This window comes from Lepeophtheirus salmonis, chromosome 9 (genome assembly GCF_016086655.4).
Source record: "Lepeophtheirus salmonis chromosome 9, UVic_Lsal_1.4, whole genome shotgun sequence".
Lineage (NCBI taxonomy): Eukaryota > Metazoa > Arthropoda > Copepoda > Siphonostomatoida > Caligidae > Lepeophtheirus > Lepeophtheirus salmonis.
Genome location: NC_052139.2, coordinates 6,610,342 through 6,624,690, shown reverse-complemented (window position 1 = coordinate 6,624,690; position 14,349 = coordinate 6,610,342). Strand labels below are relative to the sequence as shown.

General features: G+C 32.8%; 1 protein-coding gene across 2 annotated transcripts in view; it reads right to left on the bottom strand.

Annotated features, from left to right (window-relative positions):
* Window positions 1-5,893, bottom strand: part of LOC121124445 (protein SCAI) — a 36,326-nt gene extending 30,433 nt beyond the window's left edge. Inside the window, exon 1 of one of the 2 annotated variants that reach the window (XM_040719597.2) lies at window positions 5,293-5,893. In XM_040719597.2, the coding sequence (XP_040575531.1) occupies window positions 5,293-5,555 (263 nt within the window). In that variant the 5' untranslated portion in view covers window positions 5,556-5,893. The remainder of the gene's footprint in view (window positions 1-5,292) is intronic. The other variant, XM_040719596.2, reaches the window with a different exon arrangement.
* Between the last annotated feature and the right edge of the window lie 8,456 nt (window positions 5,894-14,349).

Here is a 14,349-nt window from a genome sequence, read left to right as displayed (position 1 = left end):
TTTTGTTTTTGTTTTTTGACTTTCTAAAGCCGTTGTCATCATTATTTTATTCGAGATAACATCAATTATTTAGGGATTTGAAAATTGTCAAAATCCACGTGAGTATACTTCTTAAAAAATGTATAGGTTGATAACCTGCATTCCGTTGTGAAACGAAAAGTCTACGACCTGACACAGATACAAGACCCTATTCTTGAATCTTTATTTATAAACATAGTCTCCCTCTAACTCTTCACACTTATCCCAGCGATGTTCTCATTTCTTGTATCCATTGAAATAGTACTCGTAGTTTTTCTCTTCAAAATAATTGTTCACGAGACACTTTTTGTGTTTGGCTCAATTACTCCGAGCTGGATTGACTTACGACCCCTAAAGTTCAAACTTTATCTTCTCAAGAGTGAAGGAATAACAGCTGGAGAAAAAAAAAATAACGCAAAGTGATGAGTCAGGAAGTACTTTAGCATCTAGAGAGCTCACTGGCTGTGCTTTAACAACACACCCTCGTTGCTAAACCTCATCCAAAGTACCATTCATTATTTTTTCCTTCTTCTATTCGAATTGTCAGGGTTACCATGTTGATCTTCGTTTTCTTTTTTTTAACATAACCAAAATACTCACGATTTTCATCACTATGAATGAACACACGTTGAAGTGATTACTTCATGCTTACATAATTTAACTAACTTACAAAAATTAAATAATAACACCTTTGTCAAATGAATAAAAAAACACTCTTCAAGTTGGAACTAGAAAAAAGTATTCCACTCGTCCAATATTAAGGTATATTGAGGCATTTAAACATAATATTGTAAAATCTTTAGATTTTCATGATGATATTAAATATATACAATACTAAACCAATCCTACGTTTCTATTGGCTATAAACATAATATACACGTGATAAACAAACGTATTTATGTATAGAAATTAATTTAAAAGACTTATTAAAGCCTTAGTTCACTAAAGACATTAAAACTTTTAAAGCTTTTTGAAGCCATGGTAAAACAAAGGTGTAGTGTTTAACTACTTGATTTAGGGAACACACTACGGAGTACGAAGGTTTTAAGGGTGAATCAAGGACTATATTAAAAGAGCTTATATACACCCTGAATATAAAAACCGAGGTACACATAAAAGATTAATAGGTATGTCAAAATAATGCTTTTGTCCAAAAAGATATTAAAAAATGGACTTTTTTCAACCTTTCAAGTTTCATTGTCGACAAGGGTGTTCCCCAACCTTTGGGCTGCCTTTGACCTTCAAAAAGAGTATTGCATGATACCGAATGTCCTTCTACTGTATTCTCGTATTAATATCAATAATATGTAATTGTTATGGTAAACTACATTAAAATGTAATTTGTTAAATTTCAGATTTCGAGACACAATTAGGAAAGTAATGTCGTGAGAAAAACCATCATTTGTCATTTTCAACTAAAGAATCAGCCCAAATAATTTTGTATCCTTGGCGTCAATGCAACACGGCAAATGTTAATAAAGTGTCACAGATGTAAAGAAAATAAAAATAGGGCTCGTAAAAAGTATTTCTCTCCAGCAATGATATACATAGACAGGAATTACAATCCTGTTCATCTATAATTCTACTAAGATTCCAACAAAGCCATTTGAGGCATCTCTAAGATTTTATATATATATATGTTACGGGTAAAGTTGAAAATCGGGTATTTTGAAAAAGTCTCGGGCAATCTATAAAATTTCCAAAAGTGTTGGCTCTTCCATTATCTAGTTTATTCTATATATTAAATTTACCTTTCTGTTTCTTTTATTCTTTTCGGTTTAATATTCAGTTAACTTTATGATCTACACTCTCCGTGTATCTCTCAATGTATTCGAAACTTTATTATAATACATCGAAGGCTTTATTCATAACACTTTTGTAGATATTTTGATTCGTAAAGAGTGAGGATTTAAACTTTGTAAGTCATCATTAACGTGGGGATAAAACAACAAATAGAGTGGTCATTTTATATTCATTCACATTGAAAAATGGACTACATAAAACAAAACAATTAAATACAAATTCATTTCAATTTTAGGGGAAAATTTAAAAATGCTAAATCGTACTTTTCAAAGGGCAAACTGATTGAAAAGACAATCTGGCAATTCTGTTAAGAGTCTCCGAAAATACGAAATGACGTGAAATATTTTTCAATGTTTGTTCGTATTATGAGCTTTCTAGTTTGGTGCAAAAGTATTTCTCATTTGTTACAAGATTCCGTCTATTTTTCGCCAAATTTATCCTTTCGTGTAATTGGCTGTTGTTGGAATCTAGCTCCCTAACATATGGTGGCTCATCTAGATTCAAACAACAGCCAATTACACGAAAGGATATATTTGGCGAAAAATGGACTGAATCTTGTAACAAATGAGAAATACTTTTGCACCAAACTGTCAAATCCTGATCTTCTACAATGGTGTTGATGATGAGATGACTCCGTCCAACAAGAGTCCTCAAGATCTTCCCAACTTAAAATTGTTTATGTGTACGTCTTTTAGTATGTTTAAAATTACTAATACTGATCGGAGAGAAAAATTAACAGATAAAATATTTCTAAAATCTTGATTAGTCGATATAATATAGCAAAATTTATGAATAAATTAAAAAATATATAAAATTACACTAATTACTTCAAATTAATCTTATAGAACTATATTTTTCTTTGATTACAAATTCCTCAAATTTGATATTTTGGGTGATCATCTTTCAAAAATTTAGTCTCTTTTTTTTTTCTCTCTTTTTGCCTTAAAAAATTGATCAATGTTCTTATATCTACTTATAATATATACGATGGATCCTGAAAATACGTAAAAAATGACTAAGGATAAAAAGCATTCCGCACGAGTAGGATATGGGGCAAATAAGAATTAATGTGAACATAACCATGTTTGTTTTCTTATTTTGTATTTTTACCACACATACATTTATAATGCGGCAAGACCGCCTAAGAACGAAGAAATTAAATACATTTATATATTGTGTTAGTAGTAAGGTATTTGCGAATGAATTAAATAATCTAATAAGAAACTTGATTCAATTGAGATAATATGTATATATGTTTATTTTATGTCCAAAATGCATAGTTTTGTGGCATTTCTTGACGTTTGATAAATAAATAAAATATACTCAGAAAAGGACAGATATTTCAGTTAAACCACAATGTTTATGTGTCGAATTTAAATACCAATGAATTTCCAGACTAATTCCAACAAACTTTATTTTATCTGTAAATCCAATTTTGCATTGACAATCCATTTATTTACCATGTCAGGACATGGTACCAGAGGAACTTGTAGTAGACTGCCGTCAGACACTATTCCCCCCGAGTACCATGACCTGACCCAGATGTTTGGTCCTGAATCTCTTGACCTGAGTTCTTGATTCAGATAACAAGTGATTATTTCTCCCTTTTACAACAGCGTCCACTGTGAAGATCTTCATGTCGAAGCTCGACTTGTGTGCGGAAGAGATCGCACACCCTCTGCCGTTTATCTTGTTGATTAAGACATTTTTGACGCACAAAAAAAAATCAAATTGTACCTTTTTTCAACTCTTTTCGAATTGAGCCAAGTACAAAATTGTCATACTTTTAAGATTTAAGCTAGACAGCCTCGTAGAGTATTCTAATTTTTGAGTCATCCCCTTGTAGATATACTATGCACTTTCTAGGGTATGACAAGAATTCATGTTTTCAGAGAAAAATTCGGTTTAGATCGATCAAAAGATATATTTGCTGTAGATCAATCTAACAGAACAAAAATCGGTCTCATTTAAAGTTCTGTTTAGACAATTTTATTGATGAACACTTGCTAACGTAAGTAGTGTTCAAAATTGTGTACGTCGGCCTACAATAACGTCGTACGAAGTAAAATGTGTTTCATAGATCACACAAGGGCATTCTGAAAAGTTTTTGACCTAGCAAAGATCCAAGACATTTTTTCTGAATTTGGTAGATTTTTTGCAACTCTACACACTTCTCCTAGCGATGCTCCCATCTCTGTAACCCTTCCAAATAGTACAATGCAAAATAAATGTTCACGAGACACTTTTTATTGACTTAGACGACTCAAATATTAACATAACAAGCCTTTATATTGTTTGAATCTATTACAAGGCTACACTTTCAAAAAAACAAAAACAATTAACGACAGCTCGATACCCAATGATGTCCATTTTCAGAAAAATACTTTTATCAACTCACTCAAACGACTGTTAGATAACAGCTGCGCGTCCAAAATGACTGAAACTTTGGTGAGTAACTGTCAACAGATGCTAGCTAGATATGACTAGCTTTTATTTACGAGTACTACCATTTTCACGTTGAGATTTGAAACTTTTATGACCAACCTCGTATTTGTACAGGTCTAGGGGGGGGGGTCGATTCATGATTTGAAAAAGTGATTTTTTTCGGTATACGGTCGAAGAATGCGGTCCGGATCGAAATATCGATTATTAGTGGGATTCACTCAAAATCACAATGGTCGCAGACCGGTTAAAGATTTTCAGACAGAATCCCAACACTAATATTGATGTATGAATGTACGTATATAAAATAATTATAAAATCTATCCTGGGAGGAGAATTAGAAACCTTTCTATGTATTAGTATGAAAAATTTTAATGGTAGTTCTTGTGAGCAATGGAATATTAGAAGTTGTACATACATTAAATTCAAATAAAAATTCTTCATTCTCGCGTCTTGGAATTAAATAATGACATCTCTCTCTCTCTCTACGATGACTATAGACATTTTGCTCTGAATTAGAAAAATAAAAGGGCGTCTACACACTCCAAAAAAAAAAAAATAGAGAGAGATTGTTGCATCCACATTGTTTTTATTTAGTAATATACCAATATGGGCAGGGGTGTCCGCAGGGTTATAATTAATTTTTTTGAGGTGGAGGCTTGGATTTTGGATTTTTTTTTGAAAAAAAAAATTTGAGAAAAAAAAGAAAATCATATTTTTTGGGAAAATATTTTAATATTAAATTTTTTTGGAAAAAAAATTTCAAAATTAAATTTGAAATATACAATCTACAGAAAAAAATTTCCAAAATTCATATTTATTCATAAATAATTACTTTTTGCAAAAAATCTATCAAAAATTAAACTTTTTGGAAAATAATTGAAAAATCTATAACTGTTCACAAAAAAATTAAATATTAAATTTTCTAGTAAAAAGCAAAAATTCCTTAATTCATCCAGCCCACCCCCTGCGGACGCCCTCATGGGTCACATATTTATTGAGAATCAACTCATCAGATCAACATCTTACTAGTAATGATAGTAAAGCTGTCCTATTTTGGAGGCAACCTCCCCAATTTGCCATCGTTTGAGTCCATAGCGCTCATCTAAAATCCCCCGATGTTGCTGTTGATACTTCCAAAGCTTTGTATATATATCAAAAGTCCTTCCAAAGTAGGCTTGCCACTGTTTGTGGCCATATTGGGGCATGTCCCGCAGACCATTAAACAACTGCTTGGACTTTTCAAGCAAGTGGCAGAACTCATCCACAATTTTACGCTCTTCTTCGTTCATTTTAAATACAAAATTGTTAATGTCACGCCCAGCTTATGAGACCATCACCACCTCTCATAATATGATTTTCTCACTAACTATGAATATGACGACTAATAAATTATAATGGTTTTTAAAAGTTGGGAAAATATGTTATTATCAATTTCTTCCGCCCTCTTCAAGTGCACAGAGTCAACTGAAACTAATACTACTACAACAACAACGACGACGTCGTCGTGAAACCGAACAAGAAAAGAAGAATAAAGACTAATACGTCTGGTATTAGTAGATATATATTTCTTCACTATACTACTACTAAACATCTTACAGCTGTATTTCTCTGACTATGAATATATATTATTATAAATACATTTATATATATTTCACCAACGAAGAAGAGAGGAAAAAATCGATATCAAATCCCCCCCCTCTCCGTTCCTCCCTTTTTCTTTTTTCCTCCATCAACGTACATTTCTTTCGCTTTCTCCTCTTTTTCTACCATGCACCAGTGAAGAAGGCTTTGATGAACGTTCACTCCTTTTCCCCTTTTCTTCTCCCTTTTCCCCTTCTTCTTTTTCAATTTCCCCGGCCTCAATCCATCTCTCGCACCGGCATAAAGATGTATAATATCATCAAAATATACACTGTGCTTCGTATAAAGCCCTAGTTGATTCACTCAATCGTACCAATACTCATGGAATATATAAGACTGTCAAAATTAATAAATAATATGATAATTTTTTAGCCATTAATCTTTTCTTTCAATTACCCTTATCACGGTGTTACCTGGATACCACAAAAATACCCAATATATTTAACTGGCACCTGTCAATTATGTCGTGTCACTTGATTCGTCAAGGCTATGTCATACTATATCAATAAATGTAAATTAAACGAAGTAATAGTTATACTAATCTTACGCTTTGTTTTCAAAGCGAGGGGAAAATTGTCTTGTTGATCCTTCAAGCTCGTCAGGAAAATCAACCAGGTCACATTTGAAAGGATCTAAAATCCTACTGACAGTATAGGAATCGGATTCTAGAAAGTAGTCAAATAACCTTTCTGTTATTTTGGTCAGGTGACTGGTCACTGGTTCATTCATGTCACAAGACTGCAACCCTCAATTACCCCAAAAAATTTCTAAATTAACCAATTGGGAGTAATTTATCCCTGTTCCCCGACCACTGCTCTAAAAGAATCATTCTTGCCTATCTTTCTTGTATATTGTTTTAAAAATGCAAAATAAAATTAATGTATATAAATTTAAAAATAATTATGATATTTTTCCCGCGCTAATGTTATTTTCAATGTTGAAGCAGTAATTTCAATTTTTAAAGCAGTAATTAATTTTTCACTTCAAAATCATATAACGGGCAGTCGACATTAACAAGGGTCTTAATTTAGGTGTATTATATGTATTGCTCTCGCCTTCTCCTTGCGCTCTTTTTTTATAACAAACTCCTCACTCTATTAATAAGTCGTGGTGGTGCTAGCATCTCCATCTGAAGTAAGCATTCTTGCCTATATTTGGTGTCCATTTAAAAAAAAATGCATAATAAAATAAATGTACATATATGAATTTAAACAATTATTAACTACAATATTTCCCCTGTTCCAATGCAATTTTGAATATAGAATGATCTACTCTTTATAGCAGTAATTCATTTTCTCCTCCAAAATCATATATCAGATAGCCTAGAATAACGAGGGTCTTAATTCAGTGACACAATATGTCTCACTCCTCCGTTCTTCTCGCACTCTTACAAAAATCCCCTCTTTAGTTATATAGGTAAGTCCATGTTGGATTTAGAGTAGAATAGTTGATCGAAAACTGAGGGATTCTCCTAACTTTATACTGAAATCGGAGTTGTGTTTATTACCTGAATGTCACAGCTGCTCAAAACTAATTGGATGACCCCTCATGACAGCTAAGTTGCTCTCCTTTCAAACATTATTGAAGTTGTCAGGGGTTACCAACTTAATTTTTGGTTTTTTGGTACATAGGTAAAATGCATAATATTTACAACTCTACTTATCTATCAGGTGGACCATTAAAAAATCTGAACACAAGCTAATTCAATCATTAATCAAGTTTGAGTGATGTAAGTCAATTTATTTTCCGATATATTAAAGCATAAAACAAAATAAATCAGAGCTCTTTTAGTTACGTACAGGTCAGGAAAAGGACACTTGAACGTGATTAACGAATTTCCATTGGCACACTACTTTACCCTGGAAACCCCCAGACGGAAGTCTCTAACAAGTTGAGCATCTCCAGGACAAACGTCTACACCGTTGGCAAGTCCGTAACTTTAAAAAGGAAGAAGTGTTCTATCAAAAAGGCCAAACTGGGCCCGGAGGGGCTAAAGAAAACAACCCAGGCCAATTACCTAAAGCCCATGAGGGCCCATGCAAGAGATCTCCGGGTTTCCCACCAGACTGTCCAGAGAGCGTTCAAAAATGTAGGCTGAAAAAGCCTTGTGAGGGTGGAAAGGCCACTTTTGACAACAGCAATGAAAAAAAACCCTCTCCTCTATTTCAAGACTCTCTTGAATGACCTTAAGAAGGTCAAAGCTAAACATCTCATCTTCAGTGATGAGAAACCCTAGACTGTTGACCCTGTGAAGAACAGACAGAATGACGGGCACTTAAGCCTCGGCGACATTGATGAATCAACGAGGACACTTAGTACCACAGAGCAACATGTCTCTAGCAGCAAGGCAGCCCCGCTGGTGTGGTTCCCAGTCACATAAAGGCTCCCGGGTTCCGACAATGTGGCTGCCTTGGAGTTTTCCACACGGTACATGCCAAGGGGAAGGCCTCCAGTGTCTGTCATACAAAAACCAAGGCACTCAAAGCCACTGGGATCCCATGACAGAGGACTACATCCACAGCGTGTGCCAGGCCTTCCACCGTCGTCTGGAAGCCATCATTGCCGCTAAGGGTGGATCCATAAATGATTAAGAAAGCTCAGATACACATCTATTTCTAGGATTAATTATGTTTAATTTATATTGTTAATTAATAAATTATATCACGTTAAAGTTTCAACAATTCAAAGTGTTCATATTTTAGTGAACCACCCTATATTTGGATAAACCCAAACTAAATTGCACTCATCAAAATGATTCATAAGAGAAAGGACTGAGGTATCAGTTATAATGAGTAATGATGAAATCATAATAGGAACATTTGATCACTGTCTTTTATATTATTCTACGATATTATTTAATGTTCCTACTCCATAATAATACTCTTACTATTAAATCATTTATTGTACTTAATGGTTTGAAAATATTCAGAACATATGTATGAATGCTCAAAGGATATTCTCAATTATTATCTATGAACCTATATTAAAATATTCTTGTTTACTTTTTTTATGGTAAATAAATAAATCATTTACTTTTTATGTCAATATGTACCTATTATATATATTATTTACTCGTTTTTTGTCTCTTCTTCCATATACAGGGTCATACACTACACAAACATTGACCTCATCCAGATCCCGAGATGCATAAAATATGTCCCACCTGTATGTAAAAATAAAAGAACCCGAAAATGTACGTGATAATCCTGACAATTTAAATACTTTTTTGGAAGACGTTGTATTAGATTAGCCGCAAGCAACCGTGAGAGGAAGGAAATGAAAATACAAATCCCACTCCATATATACCAAAGACATATTGGCAGGAATTACTCTGATGTCGATCCTCAATTCTACTCTGACTCCAACAAAGACTTTCACTTAAAACTAGTGACGCAAATCGTGTGTTTGATGGGCATGTTTTAAAATAAAGAAACCGAAAATCAGTATGGTAACCCTGACAATTTGAAGAACATTTTGGAGGAGATTAGCTACAATCAACTGTCATATCGGAGGATGGGAAGAAGGAAATAAACAAGGACATTGACTTGAATTACTGCGATGTTGATCCCTAAATCCAACAAGGGTTTACAATTATAACTATGCAACTAATCCTCAGCGTTACGCTCCGTCTTTTATGAGCACACACGAATGCTCAGGTTTTGAATATAATTTATATCCGTTATTCAATCATCATTTTTGGTGCATTTAGTCTAGATCAGAGTTTCCCAAACTTTTTCAGGCTTGGGCCCCCTAGCGAAGTTTAACCCCCTAAACAAAATGAAAATAATGGGATGGGTGTATTTAGTGTAGGGATAATAATATTAATTCCTTCCATATCAGGCTTAAACTCCATAAAAAGAAGACGTTCTGTAATTCTAGAGTTGTTTATTTGATTGAAAAAAAAACAAGGCTATTTCAGTTAAGGCCCATTCTACCAAATATTATGTTTGAAAAGTAATAAAATATATTTTTACCTTAGTTCATAACACTGGAAAGAGGACATATACTTTTTTTAAACCAAAAATCTTGGTATAATATCCCGAACTTTGGGCTTAGATCAATGTTGTTTTTGGGTACATTGAATATGTTTCCCCTGCACGTCATACTTTATATTTCTTTCTCAAAATTGGAGACAACGACAGCGGATAGTCTAAAATAAATCATTGGAGCCTTTTAATAATAATTATTATTAAACTTCGAAACAAAGAACCTAATATTTGAGTAGAAGGAGAGGAATATCGACTCAATTGACCATAGTTGTTCGAATAAGTTTCCACGTAGGGTTAGAGAAACATTAGAGTTTGTACTGTACATTTCTATCTATATATGTTAATACTAATTTTCTGTTCGATGAATTATTGGATTTGATGATATTGTTCCTCTCCATAATACCAATGACATTCATCCTGTAATTATACTGTAATGGTTCATGGTCGATAGAAGGAAAAGTTGTAATTTTTTACTCAATTAGATGTGATCTCCTCTGGCCTCATTCTGGATTCCACAGATACACTCCTCCACATAATGTGACCTCCCATTTACTTTCATGATTCCCCAAGATGCTAATTGCCCAAATATCACGAAGAGTCGAAATCCCTCTCCTCCTAGTTAAGAGGATAGAAAATGAACTGTTTCAGCTGTCGTTGTCTCTAATTTCGAGATAGAAAGAGAAAATATAACGTGCGGGTAAAATTATACAATATACCGGTCGTTCTTGGTTAAAAATAATTCTTGTTCCACCTCTCTTGTTTCCTCACTGCTAACTTCTAAAAATGAATTGACTATCTGGTACAATTTGATATAAAAATTATGATATCGTTCAGACATATATCTTTACAACTTTCCCATGCGAGCACTATAACCTTAAAGGTGATCATCTGTATTTGGATTTTCTTAATCCAATTCACAAAGGCTGAAGAGCTAAATTTAGTTTGACAGAAAAGTGGAGATCACAGATATAAGTGATAAAAAACAAGGACGTCCTTGGTGTTTTTTTAGATCATGATAGAGCCCAGTTTTAATGTTCGTACAAGGAATGGATAATTTTCAGGAATTTTACCCTTGGATAGCCATTTAACTTCTATTTGTAGCAATAAACGTTTAACTTTTCATTAATATCAATGCCAAATTGTCGAAACAGTCTGGAACTGAGGGAATACACCTTGAACTTATTTACTGCTGTGAAAACAGTATTAATTGATTTGTGAAGTCGACCACTAGGATTTTTGCTACCAGATGCTGACTTTGGATTACAAAAAGCACTGAAAGTACACCAAGTACAGCTTTTTATGAAACTGATGAAGCAACGAGGACGAGCTATCATGGACGGTACATCATGATACCGCAAGAATGATAGCAAAAAATTATCAATGATATCAAATACCGACTCTCCTTCTTATCATTGACATTGTAGATATAATGTTTGTTGGGTTCCCAATACCCAGGTCAGGACCAATTCTTGCTTTCATCATTTAAGGCTTAGCTACCTTGTAGTCACATTTTTTTTTTAATTTTCGCATTAACGCCTCCTGACATCAAAGCTCCGATCCAGGTCGGTGGTATCACCCACTTTGAGAAACGTTGGTCTAGATCATGTAATTGAAACCAACCCTGGGACCATTTAAGATATATTTATGTATGAAATAAAATGTTACGATCGTTTTCCTTCATAAATTCTTATACATCCAAATATTAATTTGTAAGAGTTGAAATAAGATAGTAATGTCAGCAATACCAACGCATTCAAATGGTACCACACGCCTTAATACAGTTTTGAAATCTTAAAATTCTGACTTTTTTATTTTATTAAGTGTATATTCTTTGAAGAAAGGTAACACAGAGAAAAATTTAAAGCTAAGCCATATAATGCAAACTTTGTGTGTAGAGCGTTTTCATGTGCGTCAGCATTCTTGATTTCGGACATTTTGGGAGAGGCCTAAGCAACCCAAGCATACATATATATGTATATATAGTAACCATGTAAATAACCAAGTTTTGTAAAAATGAAATCTCTTTTTTCATTAATATCATAGAAACTAGTGAACTATTGGATGTCAAAATATGACCAACACACAAAAAGGACTTAAACTTTTACCCTCTATCAAAATATATATCTCCATTGTCTAGTTTTATTATATATCAAACCCTAAAATGTATTACAAATATGTTATTATATCATTATAAAAAATTAATTTCCGAGGTTGTAGATATACATTAACTATCATGATGAAAAGAATAAAATATTCTTCTCAAATTATACTCCTTTTCTCGTGCCTAATTATTTAAAAGAAAAAAATTCAAGCCATTTTTGGAAATTCAGTGTTTCTTATTGATATCAAGTAGTATTCCATGCCATTGATAAGTTGAATATAAGTATTTATTCATAAAACCATTTGATGAAGTTCATCAAGGTTTATTGGAAATTTGTCAATTTTTAGTTGTAAAAATATCCACTTTGAGACCACAAAATGGCTTCTCATTCAATTAAGATGCAATTTAGAACATCATTCTATATTCAAAAGATCTATTAATGCTAGAAATTATATTTTAGGCCTACTTTTCGGATGCAAGAGTTCTGATCGCTTGAGTAGCCGAAATATTTCGTTGGGATACAATTTATTTTTCTTCAAAATGAAAAATAAGGATTCTAATCTAATGTATCACTTTAGAAAAGGAACTTTAATTAAACTTTGCAAATTCAACAACATAACTTTAAAAGTCAAACTTCTGAATTCTTTACAAATGGAAAATTTCGTTAAAAAAAAAGTCATTTTCAAATAGCTATAGATGTCAAAAAATGCCATTTAAAGACTGAAACTTTACAAACATAACTTTTTAATTAAAATAAAACAGAATATCGAATTAACAGGGCACTCTAAAAATTGGACCACCTAGCACACCCACTAAAATAAAAATTTAGAATCAGTTTACCTTTTTGTGACCTATGACCTTTTATATGACCTTAAAACTATACTTTATAAACTTAAAATTCATGGGTGAAAAGTAATTTTCGGGTAGGGGAGGGTTGGCCGGTTATTTTTTTTTTTTTTTAGAGTAGTTAAAATATGCTCCGAACTTTGGCTAAAGTTTTGGTTTGTTCATTTTCATAAATTAAGACCCCTACTAAAACTATTATTTGACCGTAAAATCAATATTACCAACTCTGAGGCCGTTTATACAGGATTAACATTTTCATTATGAAATATAATGGTTATTCCGTTGGAGAATTGAAACAGTGATGAGGCACAATAATTAACATATTAAACATTAATATGCCAATGAATAAAACTCAAAAAATCATCATAATGAATTTGTTCTGTATCTGGATGAAGTCAAAGTTCGTTCCAATTGTAGTGTAGGACCCTCTACATACTTTTAAATAATAAATTGATAGTTCTATAATATTCATTTTTTGAAGTTATAATGAACCCCTTTCCCCAATATACACCTACTTAATAATATCATTGCTTATTTCATCCTTTCGTCATAAAATTTAATTAATCACGTGACCTTGGAAGATTCTTGAAAATAATAATGCTCACCCTATACCTTGGCACCATCGTCATAATACTGATCTTCCTTGTATTGCTGATTACTTACATAGCTTTGAATAGAGCGTGTCGATGGAGTCAAGGTGTATTTTCTTCCGGAATGTGTCCTCCTATAGCACAGTCCGAAGAAATGGATTGTTCCATATGTCTGGGTAGAGTTGAATTAGGAGTTGAAACGAATTGTAGACATATATTTTGTGGAATGTGTTTGATGGAGTATAATGATCGACTCACAACAATATCTACTCCAAAATGTCCATATTGCAGGTATTACATTGTATTAAAGCCTGCATAATTATATCATTTTTTTAATAACATCCAGGCAACGAATAACTCTGGTTTTATTGAACTTCAACCCTGAAGAAACAACAAATAATCTATCGGCATCCATGTTTCATCTAAGAGAGGAAATTATACACAAAGTGAATCTATATAATCGCACCTATTCAAGTATTTCGTTAAATTATAATTAATTAGATAATTTATATATATATTTGTATTATTATTATTAAGGAACTGGAAGGAATTTTCTTGAGCATTTAAAGGATCTACCATTGCTTTTGAGAAGACTAAGGAGGATTTTAGTCACCAATAGAACTCAAAACTATTTCAGAACCCAAGTATTTATGGTACAATTTTCCTCGCTACTCTATTTCTTGATTCCCTTCGACTTTATTCCCGAAATAAATTATGGACTACTCGGATATGTTGACGACTTCATACTCATTATATTTTCAGCCATATATGTAGCAAATTTATATCGAAATTTGATCACGAGACAGGGTTATCCCTTATAGCCTAAATGCATACAGAAACATTAGAATGTCTTATAATTAGAAAATTTTATTTATATAACACAGAGGTTAAGATATATTTTTTAAGAACGTAAATC